The 23,017-nt window shown below is 37.0% G+C and overlaps 1 protein-coding gene across 1 annotated transcript in view; it reads right to left on the reverse strand.

Annotated features, from left to right (window-relative positions):
- Window positions 1-1,058: 1,058 nt before the first annotated feature.
- The window catches only part of MSH2 (mutS homolog 2), a 49,220-nt gene continuing 27,261 nt past the window's right edge, over window positions 1,059-23,017 (reverse strand). The window contains exons 8-16 of the mRNA XM_053974754.1: window positions 19,246-19,355; window positions 17,137-17,260; window positions 15,934-16,084; window positions 13,615-13,712; window positions 12,270-12,515; window positions 10,602-10,806; window positions 9,963-10,210; window positions 3,461-3,633; window positions 1,059-1,465 (exon numbers count right to left, since the gene is read on the reverse strand). Of these exons, the coding sequence (XP_053830729.1) occupies window positions 1,295-1,465; window positions 3,461-3,633; window positions 9,963-10,210; window positions 10,602-10,806; window positions 12,270-12,515; window positions 13,615-13,712; window positions 15,934-16,084; window positions 17,137-17,260; window positions 19,246-19,355 (1,526 nt within the window). The 3' untranslated portion in view covers window positions 1,059-1,294. The remainder of the gene's footprint in view (window positions 1,466-3,460; window positions 3,634-9,962; window positions 10,211-10,601; window positions 10,807-12,269; window positions 12,516-13,614; window positions 13,713-15,933; window positions 16,085-17,136; window positions 17,261-19,245; window positions 19,356-23,017) is intronic.

Below are 23,017 nucleotides of genomic sequence, written 5' to 3' on the forward strand. Positions count from 1 at the left end.
ATCAATGTATTCTTACTTTGCAGACAGCCTTCACTAATCGTGACCAGCTCAGATGTTCCAGTTAAAATGTAACCTCACCCCAGCCTCTGCTTCCATTACAAAACCACAACTCAGGCAGGAGGAGCAGGCCTGCAGTGTTCTTGACTCAGGCATTACCATTCACACAGCAAACAAAAAAAATTCCCTCCCTCCCCCCCCACCTCACCCCTCCCCAAGCCTTGTGCAGGTACACATGCAAAAAATTTCTGACAAACCACGGAGATATCTGGTTGGAAAAGACCAAAGATTATGGAATCCAACCATTAACCCAGCACTGCCAGGGCCACCACTGAGCCAAGTCCCTGAGTGCCACACCCACGTGTATTGTCAATACCAGGGTGGGGATTCCAACACTTCCCTGGGGACCTGTTCCATGGTTTGACAACCCTTTTGGGGAAGAAGTTTTTCCTAATACACAACCTACAACTCCCCCGGTGCAATTTGAGGCTGTTTCTTCTCGTCCTGCCACTTGTTATTTGGGAGAAATCCCCACCTGGCTGCACCCTCCCCTTCCAGGGACTTGTAGAGAGGGATAAGGTCTCCCCTGAGTCTCCTTTGGTCCTGGCTGGGCCCTCCCTGCTGCTCCTCCTCAGACTTGTGCTCCAGACCCTTCTCCAGCCCCACTGCCCTTCTCTGGAGTCTCTCCAGCACCTCAGTGCCTTTCCTGTAGTGAGAGGCACAGAACTGGGCACTGCACCAGTGCCAAGTACAGGGGGACCATCACTGCTCTGGTCCTGCTGGCCACACTGGCTGACACAGGCCAGGATGCCACTGGGCACACTCAGATTTATTTTTTTTTTTTTCCTCTAATGGAGCTCTAATATAGCATTACTAAATCTTCAGTGAATTAATCATTACAGTTGCATCACACAAAAAAGAATCATGGCCTAGGATAAAGATTTTGTGTAGGTATTGCTGCTTTCCAAGGCTCTGGCAACTGTTGGACACCTCAACTGTTAAGACTTTCTAGCACGCTCCTGGTAAAGTATTACACATTCTGTTTGTGCAGTCAATAACTCTTAATATAAAAAACCATTTTATTGCAAACTTCTAAAGGGACAAAATGACCCCAGCTAAAGCAGGAATCTGGCATGTAATGCGTTCAGAATTTTTTACAAAAACAATTACAATCCAAGAAAAAATGCCTAAAAAAATGAGCACAAGTATCATAAAGTATAAAAGCTACAAGACAAGAAAATTATAGTTCTTGCAATACAAAATATGCTTCAGGAGCTGTATCCTGTTCTCGCACATTTCACGATGTAACTTTCGTTCGAGAAATTATTTCATTCACAAAACTGTTGTTCTTTGCCAGCACATCATTTCTCAGTTGTTTCAACTTGACTTTAATGTCTTCTTCTGACATATCCGTCAGGGGCAATGCTTTCACTTGACAAAGAAAATCCTGAATTATCTTTTCACCTTCCTGAAATGGAGAGAGGGGAAGGAAAAGAAAACAGAAAAGGTGTTTAGACTGCAAGCAGGAATTTTCCAAATTCCCTATAGATACAAAGTATTGTTCATCAGCAGAAACTCAGCGCAGGCAAAAGTCATGGTTATTTTTGTCCTTGCTACCAAGTTCTGAACACCAGAACAAACCACTTAACGCTGGTACCAGAAGTTCTTTTTCAATGCATGAGCAAAAAGCACCACTGATCAGCATAAATACAGTATTTAACACTGTCATCTCCTGTAAGTGTTCCACATTTCATTCCAGTGTGCAGCAACACGAGGTGAGGACACGGTCGCGTTACCCAAACCAGTTACTTGGAGAAGGGACTGTCAATCCAAAGCAATGCTTCAATATGCAAAAGGAAAGGACAAATTGTAACCAAGCAACTGCAGAGTGGCCGTCACCAAGGAGAACAGATGATAATTAAGCTTTATGCATATGCTTTTACACAAACAGGCAAAGTGGAACTTCTAAACAATCTGACTTGAACAGCAAGAACAAACAGTGCAATGGACGGTATTCAGAATCCCTGAATTGGAAACAACTGGTCCAGAATGCAGAAGTTTGTCCAGTCCTCTGCAGTGTAGAATTCTACTGAAGAGTTCACTTAATTTCCCTCTTAGCATTTAAGACTGATGCAGTAGTTTTCAGTGCAGAGGTTTCCAAAAAGTAATATCACCCTTTTCCCTCTACACACGATGTTAACCACGGCAGACAAATTCTCTGGGTGAGACATCTAAAGCTCTGCCATTCTATTGCTTAGAGGGTTTATGGGTTATTTTGTATTACTGAAATACCCAAGAATAAAGCATGATGCTGTAGTTGTCACAAGTGTTTGCTATGTCAATTTAATTTACACCCACTTAGGACCATGCAGCCAGGTCCAACTATTCTAAAGATTCCTTCTCCATGATGCCTGACACAGGAAAGGTAATAGTGGAGCAACTGAGATAGCTGGAGGGAAAGCCTTCTGGCAGTAAAAAGCAGAACAAACCACAGATTGTTCATCTAAAGCATCAGATCCACTTACTGAGCCAGGAACAACAAATGCAGTTGACCTCTGAAACTGAAAATAAAGTAACAGGGAACAGCCTCTGTCTAGAGCAAAGGCCTTTCAAATGTAGGAAGTGTTCTGGATGTGGACTAACACCTGGAGTAGTCCCGAGGCTGCCAGAAGGAGATCAAGGTGGTACAAGGCTGTGGAGTCTCAGGCTGACTGCTGGGACACAGAACTAAGCTCTGCTTGTATGCACGCAGCAAGGGAGACCCAGCTGCACTGGACAAAAACCAATGCAAGCCACAAAGCAGCAGCACTGGCTTTCCCAGGAGGCTGCCACAGGTGCCACTGTCAGGACTCTTCATCCAGCACCCAGACTACACAGGATATTCTGTAAAAGCTTCCTGCAGCCTTTGTTTTCCTCTACACTACCAGCAAAGGAAGCTTCTCTAAAGAAACTTTGGTTCGTGACACCCGTAAATCAGGTGTAAACCAGACACTCCAGGCACTGATTGCTGTGTCCTTTGGTATGATCAGCTTCTGAGATGTGACAGGTCTGGTGGCACATGGGAGGGCACAAAGGAGAAGGCTGGGTATTCAGCTTTTCTCTGGTGTGAACAGATCTGATCACACTGGTCTCTACGAACTTGGCGCCGGTGAACACTCAAATAAGGGGGAATAAAACCAGGTGTGACCCAACTGCAGAGCCAAGAATATTCTACACAATGGTAACAAAAGCTGTATCTTAAACCTACATTTTTAGATAAAATTCTTGCCTATGTTAACCTGAAATTACTCTAAGTCAAACCCCTGAACATCTCTTCAGCCCCCTAATGAACATCGTAGCCAAGCCATTTTGTTATGGAAAAATACATTACAGGGCAATTATCCTCATGCTTTGGGGGAATCTGAATCTTTACATGATTTTGCTTCAGCAATTCAAATTTTAAAAAGTATTTCTGACAGCAAACCTCTCTTTCTCTGTATAATTTCTTGGCTGGTGGTTCTCCTTCAGATTCCTTGGACTTGCCAATGTTTTGAAACTCCTCCAGCTCCAATGCTTTCTCTCTTGCACTTTCTATCACATGTTTTGGGAAAGCTGCCAACTCTGCTACATGTATTCCAAAACTCTGGTCACAAACACCTGGATGCAGAGAAAAAAAAACCCAGTTAAGAATTCTCAGAAGATAATATGGCTACACAGAGATTATATGGACACGCTTGTAATAGTTCTCTGTTCTGAAGAATTAAGTGTGTGACATTATTTGGTTCTCCTCAACACTTTCTGATTTACCTTTTTCTACTAAAAACAATAACACAAAGAATATGCTCTTATTTAATTAAGCTCTATTAGAGCAGTAATTGCCGAGCTCCAAAGTGCTTCAAGAAGAAATGGAAAATTCTTCAGGCAGAGAAAATTTCCCTCTAGGACTTAAATCAAACAATCATTTATATTAATGTATTTTGGCACAGTCTGTAGAATATAATAATTTGCATGTTTTTAATAGGTATCTCTGACATTTACTCTACACCTATAAATATATATATATATGTGTGTGTGTGTATAGATAAATATTAAAAATGTTGTATTCTCAATTATCCATCTCCTCCTTTGCATCTGTACCACATTAATTCCTCAGTCTCCAGGAGTCATCTTTAATTATATCAAAATCTCTCAACTGTAACTTCACACTTATTTCAATTAATACACTGTTTATAACATGTTCGAGAAAAGTCCTCATAATTGCTCAGAATATGTAAATTATACCCAGTTACATAAAAATTTTCACTTCAGTATCAAAAGCTTTCTGATAAAATCTATCAGCTCTTATTTGTTTACATTATCATAATTCCATTTGTCCTCCCACAGATATTACTACATCCTTTTAATTCTGGTCTCCAGCAAGGAGTTAAGAATAAATTAATTACACTTGCAAAACAACAGTTGTTTTTTTGTTAAATAATCATCTATTAAATAGCAGGTAACCAGAGAATAGGTGAAGGAAAACTTAGCATTTAGACTTTTTCTGTTTTATTAACCCTGTAACCTCTCAAGTTTCTTAAAGGAAATGAACCCATTTAAGCAGGAATTAAGTCTTCTTGATTTTGTTTTTAAAAGACACACCTCCCCAGACCCAGAGCTAACTCAGTTCTCAGCTCAGAGAATCCTGAGCAGAGGCCTGGAGAACAGCACTTCGTGTGTCTCCTCTTCCAGTGATTTTGTCACTCTTGAAGCCCAAAAACATGGTTGAAAATGCTGTATACACGTTCCTTGTCATGCTTTTCAGGTTTGCTTATACATTTCAAACGACATCAAACCTGCTATTTGTTTCAAACCACAGCTGTATGCCAGCTGGTGTATGCACATCCCTGAAGGAGCAATGCAACAATCCCAAAAGGGAAAGAGCACGGCACTAAATGCAAAAACTCAGGGGAGAGATGGATATCTGACTGGAGACCAGGTGTTTTAAAGATGAAGGTTTCATAGTGTTGCATCTCCTCTGACAGAGGTTTAAGTAGATAGAAATAGTGTGTCTCCATGCTCAGTAGAACTCCCAAGAAAATGGATGGAACAAAAAGACATTGCATGTACAAAGAAAAGATGTGTGTGACTAAAAATGGCAAAACTGATTGAAGAAAAATGTGAAACTGGGCCTCTACAGTTCATATCCCCACCAGAACAGCTGAATTAATACAGGTTTTAAAAACGAAAGGAGTGGGTTGAAGAAAGAGAACTCACCCAACTGTCTGGGGAATATTAGGGGGTTTTATTGTACGAGCTGCTGTTCCAAAATTGATTCCCTCCTCAACCAACGTGCTCAAACTAAGGCACCTACAGCTGGCTTGTTTGCAGATTCTGTACATCACCATCTCTTGCTGCACCAAAACCACGTGGCTTCCATGTACACTTGCAGCAGTTTATGACTATTTTTTTTCAGTTACAAAGCTGCACCACATGACCTTTTAAGCACCAATTTGAGCATGAACCTGCACTTTGTGGAAGGAGCTCAACATGAGCTGGAGAAGATGGGGAACAGCAAACCAGGAAAGAACCACAGACACCTCCTGTCCAGTGGGCCTGGCTGGGAATCAGGGCCACAGCAATTTGGAGTAACATTCAAGCAAAAACTGGGCATTGTTTTAGGAAAGTGCACCCACAGAACCCATTTCCAAGGAATAAAGATCCCAAAAGACAAGGACACAGAGTTTAAAGGGACAAGGCTGTGGCAGATAGAACTAATCCACCCAGCTTTGAGCAGACTCTCAGCAAAGCCAGAGGAGAGCTTCTGCTCCTGCTGTGACTCCCCTTGCTCAGAGCAGTCTCCCAGATTTTTACAGAAAAGTACCCAAAACCTAACTGCAAGATCATAGCCAGAGGGGAACACAAAATTAGAAGTGGTCACACATGTAATCTAAGGGCAAGAAATGAAGTAATTCCAGGGATTTAAAACCAGAAGAAGCCAGTAAGAAATAGGTAGTTAGTAATGTGACAGGACTAAAACCAGCAAGGCATCAGATGCAGGATAGCCAGTGTTCTACAGTAACCCCATTGTACCCATCCAAGTGTTGCCTAACTCATTCCTCTGCTGTTGGAAGAGGAAAATTAAGAGGTACACAGAGTAATGAGTACTCTGCCCACATTTTAAATCAAAACCTCAGCCCAGAGGTTGCCAACTGGACTGAAATACTCCAGTGAGAACAATCCAAAATCACTGTGGAGTTCACAACTAAATGAGAATGCCATAATGGGCACACCTTGCAAGCCACACTTACAGCTCTGCTTTATTTAGCAATAAATGCAGGCTCCTGGTGAAGGGAGCAAAAACAAATGATGGGGATAGAGGGAAACAGGAGGAACAGATGAAATTTATACCTAATTAAAAATTGTTTAATTTAATACTGAAAGGAATAACTGAATCCACTAAAAGACTTTAATTAAATACACCTAACTGATAATATACTAACAAAACAGGCTACTTGTTTCACTGTGATGCCATTTACTAAAAATTACCCACATGACTTTTCCTACATCAAACTGGTGTATAAATTGGGCAACGTAAGACTAAGACTCATTACAATGAACCAGACATTATTAAAAACTGTCAGCAAATGAAAGGTGCACTCATTTCTTTTAAAAGAGCAGTTTAAGAAATATAAGTCTCTTCCATCAGCAGGTTAAAATAGCTGTTTTAGGAAAACAGAAAATAACCTTCTGGAACCCTTCTCTCTGTCTTTAAAAAAGAAAAAGGGAGCATCAACCTGAGTGGCAGAAATAGCCTAGAAAGCTTAAGAAATAATCACTAACATCATCACCTACTGTGCTCACACATGGACAGAGCTCCTGTCACACACACTGTCCATGGACAGAGAAGAACATAAATACTACAAACCCCAAGCCTGGAGTATGACATGAATTTTGGGGCAAATTTTTTTTTCCATTAATGTTGGAAGCCTGGTTACTGAGAATTTTAGACTTTCTGCTGCTGAAAAGCACTGACCCCCAAGAGAACACCACAATTAACCTGAAGCCATAGAGAAGGCTTCCAAGATTGAATAATAGAACTAAGAATATAAGTGAGTAGTTTGAATAGAAATGTGTAATATCACATAGTAAAAAACTTGGAGTTTAAAGTTTTTGAATACAGCAATATACATAAAACAAAATAAAGTTTTAGAGCAGAAGCTAGTCCTTCTTCTTCACCTTGTTCTTCACGAGTTTAAGTATTGTTGTGTAATTAGATAAACTCCACATTGAGGGTCACAAGTAGTTAGTTATGAAGTTAAAAATAAAAATAATTTAAGTGCCATTTCTTAATTAAACCGTTTATCCTTAAAAGACCTTACAGAAAAATAAATACAGCTCCATTTTTAAAATGTATTAGTGAAGTACTGTAGAACTCCCAACTTTTAAGACTGTAGTATAAATAAAAACTAATAAACATCGAAATCCGATTAAAAAATACTGTCTCACACATTTAATCCCAACCTTAACAAAAATCCACTTTATTTTTTAAAAAAACCCATTATTTTTTAAGAAAAATATTTTAAAATTTAAAAAAAAATTAAAAAATTAAAAAATTAATATCTTAAAAAAGTACTGTAGTATAAATAAAAACTAATAAACATCTAAATCCAATAAAAAAATACTGTCTCACACATTTAATCCCAACCTTAACAAAAAAAAAAAATCCACTTTATTTTTAAAAAAAAAACCATTATTTTTTAAGAAAAATATTTTAAAATTTAAAAAAAAAATTAAAAAATTAAAAAATTAATATCTTAAAAAAGTACTGTAGTATAAATAAAAACTAATAAACATCTAAATCCAATTAAAAAATACTGTCTCACACATTTAATCCCAACCTTAACAAAAAAAAAAATCCACTTTATTTTTTAAAAAAACCCATTATTTTTTAAGAAAAATATTTTAAAATTAAAAAAAAATTAAAAAATTTTAAAATTAATATCTTAAAAAAGTACTGTAGTATAAATAAAAACTAATTTAAGACTGTTGTATAAATAAAAACTAATAAACATCTAAATCCAATTAAAAAATACTGTCTCACACATTTAATCCCAACCTTAACAAAAAAAAAAAATCCACTTTATTTTTTAAAAAAACCCATTATTTTTTAAGAAAAATATTTTAAAATTAAAAAAAAAAATTTTAAAAAATTTTTAAAAATTAATATCTTAAAAAAGTATTGTAGTATAAATAAAAACTAATTTAAGACTGTAGTATAAATAAAAACTAATAAACATCTAAATCCAATTAAAAAATACTGTCTCACACATTTAATCCCAACCTTAACAAAAAAAAAAATCCACTTTATTTTTTTAAAAAAACCCATTATTTTTTAAGAAAAATATTTTAAAATTTAAAAAAAAAATTAAAAAATTAAAAAATTAATATCTTAAAAAAGTACTGTAGTATAAATAAAAACTAATTTAAGACTGTTGTATAAATAAAAACTAATAAACATCTAAATCCAATAAAAAAATACTGTCTCACACATTTAATCCCAACCTTAACAAAAAAAAAATCCACTTTATTTTTTAAAAAAACCCATTATTTTTTAAGAAAAATATTTTAAAATTAAAAAAAAAATTTAAAAATTTTTAAAATTAATATCTTAAAAAAGTACTGTAGTATAAATAAAAACTAGTAAACATCTAAATCCAATTAAAAAATACTGTCTCACACATTTAATCCCAAACTTAACAAAAAAAAAAAATCCACTTTATTTTTTAAAAAAACCCATTATTTTTTAAGAAAAATATTTTAAAATTAAAAAAAAAATTTAAAAATTTTTAAAATTAATATCTTAAAAAAGTACTGTAGTATAAATAAAAACTAGTAAACATCTAAATCCAATTAAAAAATACTGTCTCACACATTTAATCCCAAACTTAACAAAAAAAAAAAATCCACTTTATTTTTTAAAAAAACCCATTATTTTTTAAGAAAAATATTTTAAAATTAAAAAAAAAAATTAAAAAAATTTTTAAAAATTAATATCTTAAAAAAGTACTGTAGTATAAATAAAAACTAATTTAAGACTGTAGTATAAATAAAAACTAATAAACATCTAAATCCAATAAAAAAATACTGTCTCACACATTTAATCCCAACCTTAACAAAAAAAAAAAATCCACTTTATTTTTTAAAAAAAAAAACATTATTTTTTAAGAAAAATATTTTAAAATTAAAAAAAAAAATTAAAAAAATTTTTAAAAATTAATATCTTAAAAAGGTACTGTAGTATAAATAAAAACTAATCTAAGACTGTAGTATAAATAAAAACTAATAAACATCTAAATCCAATTAAAAAATACTGTCTCACACATTTAATCCCAACGTTAACAGAAAAAAAAAATCCACTTTATTTTTTAAAAAAAAACCATTATTTTTTAAGAAAAATATTTTAAAATTAAAAAAAATTTAAAAATTAAAAAATTAATATCTTAAAAAAGTACTGTAGTATAAATAAAAACTAATAAACATCTAAATCCAATTAAAAAATACTGTCTCACACATTTAATCCCAACCTTAACAAAAAAAAAAATCCACTTTATTTTTTAAAAAAACCCCATTATTTTTTAAGAAAAATATTTTAAAATTAAAAAAAAAATTTAAAATTTTTTAAAATTAATATCTTAAAAAAGTACTGTAGTATAAATAAAAACTAATTTAAGACTGTAGTATAAATAAAAACTAATAAACATCTAAATCCAATAAAAAAATACTGTCTCACACATTTAATCCCAACCTTAACAAAAAAAAAAAATCCACTTTATTTTTAAAAAAAAAAAACATTATTTTTTAAGAAAAATATTTTAAAATTTAAAAAAAAAAATTTAAAATTTTTTTTAAAATTTAATATCTTAAAAAAGTACCATTTTTAAAGAAAAACCTTTAAAAAACAAGGTTTTTCTCTCTCAGGACAACAGGAAGTTGAGACACAGCCTTACCTTCCTTGACACGATAAAGCATCGTCAGCGTGTCATCGCTGGTCAGAGCAGTGACGTGGAGGTTGTTCACTGTTGGCACCTGCTCAGCAAGAGCTGTGAGCTCGTGGAAGTGGGTAGCAAACATGGCAAACCCACAGATTTTGCTGGCAATGTACTCGGAGATAGCCCAGGCTAAGCCAAAGCCGTCGTAGGTAGAAGTTCCTCTTCCCAGCTCATCAATGATTATCAGGGAGTTTTCAGTTGCTGTCCTAAAAGCACAAGAGCGTTTGTTAACGTTCGACAGCAGCATGAATTCTGGACACTGGAGCATCACAAGTTATGGTGGGGATGCAGAGCATGGAAGAGGCAAAAGATCCTTCTCATTTGCAAATAGAGTGCACACACAGCATCACACTGATCATTCCACACCAGGTTCTTTGTCCCATTTAGACTTTGGCCTCTTGGTAGCAACCACTGGAATAAACAGAAGGCTACTTCCATAACTTATGTAGCAGCTAAAAAGAACTTGGGATTCCCCACTAAGATTCCCCACGAAAGAAAAACCTCAAACGCAAAACCAAAAAGAAACGCAGAAAGAAAAACCTCAAACCTTTCCCATCAACCCCAACCAAGACAACCAAACAAAAGCACGGGACTTGCCTAAGGATTGAAGCAGTTTCCAGCATTTCAGCCATGAAAGTAGACACTCCTTTCAGCTGGCTGTCTCCTGCTCCCACCCGAGCCAGGATACAATCCACAATGGTTATTTCTGCAGACTCACACGGCACAAAACACCCAATTTGGGCCATAAGGACAATCACCCCTGTCTGTCGGATGTATGTGGATTTTCCCCCCATGTTAGGGCCTAAAGAAGAAATTTTCCAAAAATTCATTTAAGAAAGCATCATCTTTTTACAGTTCAACAGCTCTTTTAAAGGAGAACAGGCTCTAAACTAAAATAAAGGGTGTTTAAATTTATTACTCTCTTGCCAGAAAAGAGCAGCAAACTTGTCTAACAGGTACAACAAGTGGCTCCAGGGCTAACAAGGCTTGCTTGTCTTACTGAATGCTCTTTTTCAAAAGAAAGGTGATCACAGAAATTCAGGGGCCTTTGTGAGTTATGGGACTTTTGAAAAGTATAAGCAGTCATCTAAAACATGTGTTCATACCTAAAACTAATAAACTTTAAATTAAAGAAAAAAAAATCAGTATTTATTTCTGCTTAAGAATTGTAATAATTTGTTTTCACCTCAAGCAACTATTAAAATGTCTCTGTAAAAATGAAACAGCTTCGTTACACAGTGGGTACAAGCTAATGGGTCACTCAGAATCAGCAAACCCAGATATTAAGCAGTTAATTGTAACTGAAATACAAATTAAATAAAAAGTATTATCCAGAAAACTGATAATTAAAACCAATTTTACGCTTTTGCTAACCAGAAAAAATAAATGCATGGTGTTACCATGCATTTATTCAGATTTTCGATTTTTCTTTTTGATTATGTTAGAAGTGCTCATTAATCATTCTCTAATTTCAGATCTTTGCTACTCAGAACGTATGTTAAGGACATCTGGATGGAAATTATGATTCAATTAAATCTATAAACACTAAAAATGTTTTCGTGTGTAGTAAAATTATCTTAATTACACCAGAGAAAAGGGTAAAAAATGGTACAGTCATTGAAACATGCTTTGCATTTAAAATCAACTTTAATACTGCACAAAGAAAACACTAACAAAGCACAGTTGATGCCTAGTGGAATTTTCCAAATCACTTTAGCAGGGTCAGGATTTCCAGTTCCTGAGGTTGTGGAGTCACATTCACTAAGGTCTTACTTTAAGGAAGGACTAATTTCTTATTTTCTACTGCCCAGCAGCTTCTCTTTTCTTCACATATGACTCTTTGTAAATTAGTGATCACCTGCTCCAAACAGTGCACTACAAGTAAAATTACAATAACCAGTTCCATTACTGATAGTTTGGATGATGATTTCTGTGTGTACAGAAACATGTAGAATATCCACAGTCAAAGGTAACATTTCACATGAACACTGCGGACACTTTTGAAAAAAATATAATCAAAAATAGCAATAAATAATAGCTTACAAGTACTTTCCAGAGCCAAATCTTATTCCCCATGCAGAAAGATGAGTAACTCAGTAGCTGCTCGCCCTTGATGAGAGAAATTGCTTTGACAGGATTTTATTAGGTCGCTGATTTGTTTCTCCTGTTGCTGGTTTGTTTTTCCTTTCTAAAAAGGCATCGTCACTGGAAATACTCGAGACACTTATAAAGCAAACAAAGGAAGGGGAGAAGAGAACCATTTACCAGTGATAATGTGGAACATCTGCTTGCCCTTCTCAAAGGTGACGTCGTTGGGGATGAAGGCCACCTCGTCCTGCGCTTCGATGCAGGGGTGCCGGGCGCCTCTCAGCACGATCCTGCCCTGGCCCTTCTCCAGAAGGACGGGCCGCACGTAGGGCACGGGGGCTCCGTTGGACACGTGGGCAAAGCTGACAATGGCATCCAGCTGAGCTATCACATCATTCATGGTCTGTATGGGCTCTGCGTAACCTGGTTTGCACAGAGGAGATGGAAATTCAGTGCCATTAACTGCTCCTTTGCTGCTTGCTGAGAAGGTACCTTGAAGCCTACACTGAGTCCATCAAGTTGATTCGTCTGCAGTAACAGTTTTCTCCAAGATGAAAGTCACCTCCTGGGAGAGTCCAGGATGCAATCCTGAAGTTTCCATGCCTTGAATACCAAGGAGACTTCTTCAGACTAAGAAAAGGAGGAGGTGAGGCCATGCTGATTATTTTCCCTCACCTGGAAACCCAGTAAGTTTCCTCCATGAACAATACACTGCATCCTGATGCTCATGCAAGCAAAGACACTTCAGACACAGCACAGACACTTCAGACACAGCAGCCATCAGTGTTTGTGTGAATGATGGGAGGGAGAGGTCTGTCAGATACAGTGCCTCTGACATCAGGCTAGGTGGCCCAGCGCCCCTACTACCAGCTTTTGAAGTTTTGCTGTTTGGTTTTCCTCTGTGAAAGGGATGAGGAACTGGAGTCTACAGCCCAAATTCCCCAGTGTCTCTTCTGCTTTTGGTGAAGGACAGTAAAGGAATGCCCTGTAAGTAGACAATCTTGGAGCAAAATTTATGGGAATAACTTAGGAAACCAATCATTTTTATTGCCATATAAGCAGTGTCCAACTTGATCTTATATTGCTTATCAACGTTCTTCGACCTCAGGTCCCACTCCTTCAGTTCTCTGTTGTCCTTCACCTCTTCTGCTGTCTGGGTGAAGATGCCCAGAGTCAGGGAGGAGTCAGGTGGAGGACAGATGTGGCCCTTATGGCCTTCATTTTGTTCCTATTATGGGATTAGCATTTGCACACACCTCAGCACTGCACATCTGCAGCAATGCCAGGAAAGGGGCTGCTGACAGAAGACAATTCATATTTCAACCTTTCAACAGCTGTCTGAAAGCCACACCTCAGTTTCCACACCAATTCTTTATTGTAATATATAAAATATTACAAACTGTAACATTTTACAATTTATTTGTAAAATTATACAGTTTGTCTCTGTAAAACACCCTCAAAAAAAACAGCAAGTCCTCCCAGCACTCCAGACTGTGACACACATCAACAATGGCATATTCACCTGAAGCAATGTTAATGATTTCCTTAACAATTGCATCCTGAGCCTCTTCATACTCTTCCCTGTTCCTTATATATTCATCATTGATGGTGCTCAGTTTGCTGTGAACAAAAAGAGAGTATTTAGAAGCTCTGATGTTCTGCCTTCACCTACAATGCCAAACTTTTGGCCTCCTCATCTGAGTCTATACCAAGTGTCCCCACCTGTTCTGACAGCAAAGTTCAGCACAAAGACCACAGAGCAACTGACCTAGAATTCACCCACACCCAGACAGCCTCAAGATTACTTCCAAGTTTAAGATCACCCATAAGGGCCAGACCAGAAATTCTAGCATCAACACATGGCATCACCTATGTTTGTTACAGAGCTGCTGTGTGATAAGGACTAGCTCTTCAAATTGAATTTCTGGCTATTTTGCTGCTAAGCAACTGTGTAATTAGCCCAGAGTCCTACAACAGGCTCATCAGATCTGAAGGCATCCACTTATTTCATTTAGTAAAAAACAAAGTCAATTACTGTCACTATGACCAAGTCCTGGTCTTCAAACTAAGGTAAGCTGAAATAAAGACAAGAGTTTAAACAAGTTTTTATTCTTCTCAAGCTTGTCTCCTAAACAAAGAACAAGAGTCTGCAAGACTGAATAAGAAACACACCCAAGTAGTGTGCCCACACTATAGGCAGAAGTCAGTCTTGTGCTTCCAGTACCACCCACAGAAGCAACTATAACTTCACAAAGCACAGAGAAGTCTTTTTTATTAGTGATGCATGGGCTGCCTCACTAAGGGAAAGTAACAGATGACAAAGTACAGGTTCTAAGCACATCCTCTCAGTTACAGAAAAGCCTAACTTCATCGTACATTTAGATTCACAGCACATTTAGAACCAGAAAAAGCTGTTTTGCATTTCAGGGATGTTTTCAAAAAATATCCTCTGAGTAAATCTTAAAACAAAATGCAATTAAGGTTTACACTTTGTTCATTTAAGTAAACTGGTGTGAAATACACCAGCATATTGGCTGGTGTGAACCAGTATGTTTGCCCTCCTTTTCAAAGATAAGGATTTAGAACTATGGAAGTGAGTGATTAACAGAAACCAGTCACTACACCATCAAGAAGCTGAACACAAGCCAGCAGCGTGGCCCTGAGGCAGAGAAGGCCAAGCCCATGCTGGCTGCTCTAGCCAGAGTGGACCCAACATGTTGAAGGAAGTGATTCTTCCCCTCTTTTCAGCACTCCTGAGATGACATCTCTGGTTTTGGGTTTTGTCTTCCCTACACTGAACCTGGAGCAGATGGTCACCACAAAGGCACGGAGCTGGAGCATGTGGCACACAAGGACAAGGCTCAGAGAGAATCTGAGGTCAGCCTGGAGGGAAGAGGCAACAGGCTCTCCTTGAAGGTGCAGAGCAAAAGAATGAACTCCTAAGATCTCAAAGTTTCTGCGAGGAAAGTTCTCATTAGATCCCATCAGGAAAGTTTTCATAAACAGTGATCCAGCACTGGAGCTTGTGCCCCACGAGGCTGTGAAGGATACTTAGAGGATGGGGTAGCCTTGGACTATCTAAGCTTGAGAGAGGATTTAATTTCCAAGATGCATCAGCTTTGAGTGAGGGATAAGAAGTAGCCTCCAGCCTCAGTTATTACCCAATTGTGCACGTGCAACTTTCTACTTCGTTTGCTCCGTGTAAAAACATGGAAGAACAGAGGAACATCTGATGACTGATGCAGCCCTTGCTCCTGCAAAAATGCTCTAAAAGAGCTAAAATTCAACAAAAAAATATAGACTTTTCAGCTGATCTGTGTCAGAACTGCTGTCCAGACAAGGACACACTGAAACAGCCTCAATTCAGCAATTAGGGTGAAGGCTTAAATTTTTTTAACAGCTCAATCAAAAGAGGCACAGAATTGAAGTTCAAAGCACAGGACTAACAGAAATTAGAGAGGATTTGAAACAAGGGGAAGAAAAAGGTAATCAGCAGCAAAACTCTGCGTGTCACATTTGGTGATAAACATAAATAGCTCTTTCCCTACTGCAGCTTGTGTCTGTATAAACACTCACAGTAAAAGCAATTATGATACTTGCTGCAGCTAAAACAGAGAAATTAGCCCAAGTCAAAGGACCAAAAATAGATAACAGTTGGCAACATAAATGGGGAATGCAGCTTTTAACATAAACTCTATGCCAGTCCTGCTCAATATTTCAATCTGTGAGCCAACTAAAAAGGTGACAATTTATATGGAATCCAGTTTATCAGCATAATTATAAAGGAACAATTCCATTACTTTCAGAACAGGCTTAAAAAACTACCGATATAATCTCATACCTGTTAGTAAATTTCACACCATTCTTCTGTGTATCAATGATTCCATATTTTGAATTGTTACGGAGAGCTTTTTCCTCCTTACAAGTTACCCTAAAGTGATGCCCAAACTGCGAGTTTGTCTCCAGTTTGATACTTTTGCCAGCTTCCAAACCTTTCAGATGAAACAAAAAAAAAAAAAAAAAAAAAAAAAAAAAAAAAGAAGAAACCAGTTGTATTATCACAAATCCTGCAGCCTGTGCTATTGCTGCTCACTAGCCCTCAGTTCCCATGATTTAGCCTCTCTTACATGACCTGAGTAACTTGCTTTGGTTCTGTACAGGTATGAGAAACACCCAGACCAAACACAAATATATGGATTCATTCTCTGCTCTTACTTTAAAATGCTCTCAAGCTGCACACTCAAATCAGGCTCACAATTACTGCTAAGAATTCTCCAGGAATGTAAAAAATGCAAGGACATTCTGCACTGCTGCTGTTAGCACAGCACCTGTACTCTTGTGATCCTTCTGCTAACAAATAAATCTCTTACAAGATTTCTCATTCCATCCCTACAGAATCTTGGCTTTCCTCCTTCTCATCCAGATATCATCTTTACACTAAAAAAAAAAAAAAATCAAGACAAAAAAATAAATGCAAGCTCTTAAAGGTGCAACCCAAGGCAAATTTTCGTTGCCATATTTGCATTAAAAGTTGGTGGCTTTTTCTTTTTCTTAGAGTTGCTCTTTCAATGCCTGATTCATCAGCTGCACATGGAATTTTCTGCACAGGATGATCAACACTTTAAATGTCTAATTTGCTTATGAATTACATTTTGCAAGGAACAACAAAAGAAAGCTGAATGGACAATCAGGATAATGCACAGCGGGGGGGGGGGAAATCTCAGCAAAGGTCCTCAAAGAATGTAAAACAGAACTATACCTAGCCAAGAGTTTGATGAGTTACAGTCCTACAAAATGGATTCTGCAACATACATGATAATTCCTGAAATAATTTGGAATGTTGTTTAAAAAAAAAAAAAATAAGGCAAAGTTATAAACCAAAAATCTCTCTGTTTTCAACAGCTTGTACTGAGACAACAAAGTCAGCCCAACTCAATAATATAATAATGCAAACACCCTTTAACTTCTTTATACCCATTTTCATCACCTGATTGCAAAACATTTCACAAAGGAGACACGAATCAAAGGCAATTCCAAACCCTACCTAGTTCTTTGGCTGCAGTCTTTAGTAAGGACTGCATTTTTTCTTCCAGTTCATTCATCTTCTCTCTTAATTCTGTTAAATTAGGATCAAAAGAAGCCTTGACAAGAAACTCATGATTCTCCACCTAGAGAAAAATAACAAGAAAAAATTTATATGAACATAAGCAATAATAAAAAAAATCATCTTCCTGATCATACACAGTGAAATGAATTTACTTAATAATTCACACTCAATTTTTTATACATATATAATGTTGTCACGCAATGTTGTTTGTGGTAGTTGGTGTCTGGTTCAACTGCAAAACAAATACATCCCAAATACTTTTTACTAATTACCAATTTAACAGACTCCTTTCTGCTGAAATGGAGCTGTCTGCACATTTATTTGCAAACAAATGACTGAGCAGTAGGCAGGGCAAAAAGGGAAGTCAGAGGGAATGAAATTGTCACGTCCATGATCTGTCTGCCACCCTGGACTTAGGCAGCAGATCAAGACAGAGCATGGGGTGCTTCAAAACCAGAAGCCTTTGGAAACTGAAGTTCCTGAATCAGTAATTTCTGCCCCAAAAGAGACTCTGGAGGTTTAGGAAGGAACCTACAAAGTGTCACCAAAAAATCCTACCAATTTCAACCCAGCTCTTGAGTTGAAAAGCGGATACAGTTCCTTCGAAGCTTAACATTTTCGGAGGCAAGGATGAAGCATTCCATCATTTTGTTGTGTTTCACCTTTTTTTCTCTCCCTTCCCTGTGCCTCCACTGCCAGGTGGCTACGTACCAAAAGCACCACCAAACTTTGAAGTTGCCCTGACTTGAGGAGGAGGTTGGAGTAGATGGTTTTTCAAAGGCCCCTCATGACTCTGTGATAAATAGGAATGGAAGTGACAGTTTCTCAACTTTTATTACAGCTAGGTAAATGAATAACCATGTCCCACGCTTTTTGAACTTAAATGTTTCTTTTTATATTAGAATGGATTATTGACATAATTTAGTTGCTATGACAACCTACCCTTCAATTGCACTCAGAATAGAACTGCGTTTTTTTTCTTTGAACTCCCTCAAAATCCAAGAGGAATTTCAAGTCAAAGTTCAAATTGTAATGTTCATAGGGACAAGGTTTATTCTTCTGGTAAAACCAGTGTTGGCTTATCTATAGACATTTTCCAGTACCTTGAAGGGGAGGAAAAACCAAATCCACCATGCCAGATTCGATGGGATTTGACTAAAAATAACTGACTTGTTATTCTGTTTAGAAGGACAACAAAACACTTTTAAAGTAGAACCTGAAAAGAAATTTGAAGAGCTGGACTATGAAGGGTGAAGGCTTAAACAGATGTTACTTTTGAAGAAAACAGAGTCCCAGGGCACAGAAACTGCATCAACAGATGGTCTGTAACTGGTATAAAGCTATAAATTTCTTCATTACCATACATCACAAATTACAGCAACATGTCAATCAAACAAGTCCTTCCATAAACAGCAAAATGCAGTTGATGGATGCACAACACAATACAAAGAAAGAAAACACAGTGATCCTGCATGTTCAAAATTTTAAACCCACTGCAGTTCTCACAAGTTCAACAAATGGCCCTTACTACCATGTCTGGCACAAGTTTAGGTAGTTCTCTTATTTCTACAGTCAGCTGAGACCTTCACTTAGGATAATCCTAACCCCTGGTTAATCAAAAAAGAAAATCCTAAAAGACTCCCCAAGTAATAAACAGACCCTGGGCTACATTCTAGGTTTGACACATATCACTGTAACTTTAAAAATACAAAGAAGTAGAGGAATGATGAAATTAATTCTCCACTTTTAATACTGATGAAATCTTTAAAAAATAGTTTCAGGTCCACAGCATCAGTGCACCCAAAGCATTTTTTTCACTGGCTGGATAATTTCAGATAGTGGGTGAATATCCTGTTGAGTACCCTGAGATGCTAATAACAGCCTTCATATATTTCTAAATGCAGCATATATTTCCATATACAGCTAAATTATCACTAGCTACTTAATACAGAAGATCAATTAAATTTAGTTCATATAGAGCAGATTGCAAAGCTCAGTAAGAAATTTTAATTGCTGAGTAAACCCCACCCACAGAACATTTCATACCTTTTCCATGTCCAACGTTGTTTCTATCATCTCCAGAAACTTCGAAAAGTCAGAGCAGATATCATTAAGTGGTGTTATAAATACAGCCAACAACAACATCTGGTGAGCTCCTATTACAAACAAACAAGAAAAATTATCATTCAGAAACCCCCATGGATTTACCAGAATTCACCTATCCAAGATCAACAACACAACTGCTTAGCTGGTTAATTTTACAAAGATGGGCTATGACTATTTCACTGAAACACTTGTACCTTTTTCTAAAATTGGCATTATCCCATCTACATTCTGATTAAGCTTGTACCTATTCTGTCACCTTTGTTCATAAGTGGGGGCATTAATTTCCTTCTACTATGAGTAAAACAACAAACAACAGTATAAAAGCAAACCTGCTGTCTGAATATTCTTGCACATAAAAAGTTGACAAAGAATGTAGGTCTTATCTTCCACACTCACAGCTTTTAATTCTTCTTAAAAAAAAATACTACATAATACTGGGAATATTTGGTAATTACAATATGGACATAGCAACTGAAGTGCATGTTACCAGCTTTTTATTTTCCACAGAAAAAGACCACATATTATAACCAGGTCTTTACAGAGGAAGGCATCAAAATTAACAGAGATACTCTGCAGCACCAAGTCAAACTGCATAGAACACATATTGGCTGGAAGTCCACGAGGCACCAAAAGCCTTGAACACCAAGAGCAGCTCACAGTCAACTTAACATGCACAGATATTGCCAAATCTGTGAAGGAATTCTTTTCTTCAGGCTACAAATGAGCACCTACATCCAGCAGCCAGCTGTGGAAACGTTCTGTCGGTAAATGCACGTTCACATCTTTGCAGCCACTTCAAGTTATGATTTAATCACAGCAAGATTAGCATTATTGACAATATGATTTACAAAAAAATGCCTCAAAATGAATCCAATACTATGAGCTTAGACTCACTGAATTACGTAGAGAATTTGGTTGCTTGCCTCTAATGTTTACAGGCAGGGCTTTGCACATTAACAGAGAAATACAGAATTAAGCTCTGGATATTCCAGAGCCTCCCAATTTCTCACCAAACTAAGAAAAAAGCCCTAACCTCTCCTAAGAGAAAGTGCCATAGAAATTTATAGAAAAAGTGCCACAGAAATTGACAGAAGTTACACAGTGAGGACCCAAGTGAATCTCTCCTCTCTCAATTGAAGTAGAAAAAAAAATTTGGTTTGATTTCTTTTTCTACCATGCTTTTTTGCTTCCCCAGTCCCTCAAACTTTTAAAGTGAAAGTTCTAAACTGACAAATATCTATTACTTGAGAAAAAATATAAAAAAATATTGAGACATTACTGAAGTTGCAAAAATGGAGTTTTCTGCTGACTAAAAACCTTCAAAAGCAAGAGGTATGAAATAAAGATTGTTTTCAATTCCAAATTTCTTGCTTGCTCTCTTAATATCTTGGTTTCTTCCCCTCCTGTAAGAAGACACATCTAAACCAACCTATAAAATAAAAGCAATCAATGAAGAAGAAAGAGATTGAAGAGCAGAAAAAGTTTCATGTCCATTCTTCAGAGGGGGCTTAGCAGATCCCAGTGCTCCAGCTGACAGAATACATGGCACACACAAGGAAATCATCTTCAGTATTCTTGAACCAATGAAAAACAACTGTGCTTGAACTTAAAGTAGTATTATAATTTGTCTTCTTGAGTAGGGAAGTTTCATGATGCCATTTCATTATTTAAGCTTGAAGGGTACATCTCGGACACCATAGGAAATGTCACATTCAAAAGTTAGAATATATTAGATTTAGAATATATTAATTTATTAAGTAAATAAAATACTGATGCATTTACATACATTCATTTACACAGGTCCAACTGATACACTGCAAAATTTATTTTCGCTTTTAATCCAACTTCAAACTCTGTATCCAGCACTTGAAGGAAGTAAAACAGTGGATTCAGTGAATAATGAGGGTTTGCAGAAGTTATTTGCATATGCTTTTCTCAAAACACCTGGCATTATGAGAATATGAGCAAGAAACACCACTGAAAAATTCTAAATTGAACTCCAACATATCTTGCACCTGTATTCATAAACTCATAGAAAAGGTGCATAATTAAAAAAAAAAAAATCCTCTTTTCACCCACTCAACATTATTAGGATGGAAACTAACCACTGAGGGAAAGACTAACAGAGCTATGCACCATCAAAAGCTGAGATGCATATTGATCACAAAGCCTATCAGGTGCAGTTTTTAATTTAAACCATAATTTACTTCCTGAAGCACAGACAAGTGTTTATTATACATGTTAAAGACTTGACTATTAACATGGTTTTAAAATGTTGTCTGGCAATTAAAACAAAACACTCATCTTCAGACTTGAAACTCACAGTTAGCTTGGCAGCAAAATGCCACTGCTCTATCCAGGCAAAACAGACAAATCCCCATGGCTAAGTGCACCAGTCATTTTTGATAGTGCAATGGCAAGTGGGGTAAAAGGAAAAGAACAATGGAAATTGGGATAAAATATAGTCTAGGTTTACTACAGGCAGATAATATCCATATAAGTACAATATCTGTCTGAAATACTGAATGCCTGAGACAAAGGGGACTCTGCAGACCTAATTTGGGCTCTTCTAAAGCATTCAGCATGCTGTCACAGGAGGTGCCAGGGTGCAAGAGCTATGATTTATGCCATGACCAGAGTGCAGATAAAGAGCTGAAAGGACATCAGCTCCTCCAGGGCTCACAGAAGGCTTTATCTTTTTAAGATGTGTGAATTCATAATGCAGAAAAGAAGTGCTACTTATAAATTCACTAAAATATGGAAGCTATCAGCAGCTTATATTGGAATAAGATAAGTCAGAAATAGATCAACACCTTGAAAACTGGGCTAATAGAAATGAAGTAAAATGTAACACTGAGTAAGCTGACACATTGACAGATAAATGTGTTTCCACTATGAGTAAGGGAATAATCAGTTGGATATGACAGAGGATGGGAAACAGCCAAGTTTGATCACAACAGGCTGTAACACACCAGTGCAACAGTCTGGGAAAGAACAGGACTGAAACAAGCAGTAAGGGGTATTCAGTCACTGTATACAGTATGGTAAAAATACACCTGACACCCAGCACACCAGTCCTGTAGCCTGCATATTTACTGACTGAAAGAGTGAGTGCTTGAGATGGGAAGGAAGATGCTTCAGCAGCTTCCTGAAGACAGAAATCTTGTAAGGACCCAAATTTGATGCCCCAGCAGTCAGAGTAATGAACAACTGCTCTCTTTTGCCAGCTAGAGCAAAATGATTTGATGACTCAGAGTCCTTTCCCACCTCATGCAGACTTCTTATGGCCAAACCAGAAAAAAGCCATCTTCACTCATCACCCCCCTCCTCAGGTTTCACCACCCATAAAAACAAGGATTTCAACAAAACAATGCTTCATTTTGAGGGAAAGGCAGTCACAGCTGATGGCTTTGTGGTTGTTCTATATCCCCACAGCCATTCATAGGCAAGGGAGTTCTGAAACTGGCACATACTCACAATTGTCAAAAATCTTTCTGACTTTCCACCCCTTGATGAGTTACAACATTCTGTACAGTCAGAAACAGAGAAATTACCAGATCCAGTCTGAATCACTCACATGTACATTGAAAATTACCAGACCATTCATATACTTTGAACAGGTGGTACAAGTACAAAGAAAAATAAAAATAACACACCACCTATTTTAAACTATATTTAATACACTGCTGGTGACTGCCCTACTAAGTCCAAC

The sequence above is a fragment of the Vidua macroura genome, chromosome 3, assembly GCF_024509145.1.
Source record: "Vidua macroura isolate BioBank_ID:100142 chromosome 3, ASM2450914v1, whole genome shotgun sequence".
In the NCBI taxonomy this organism is placed as follows: domain Eukaryota; kingdom Metazoa; phylum Chordata; class Aves; order Passeriformes; family Viduidae; genus Vidua; species Vidua macroura.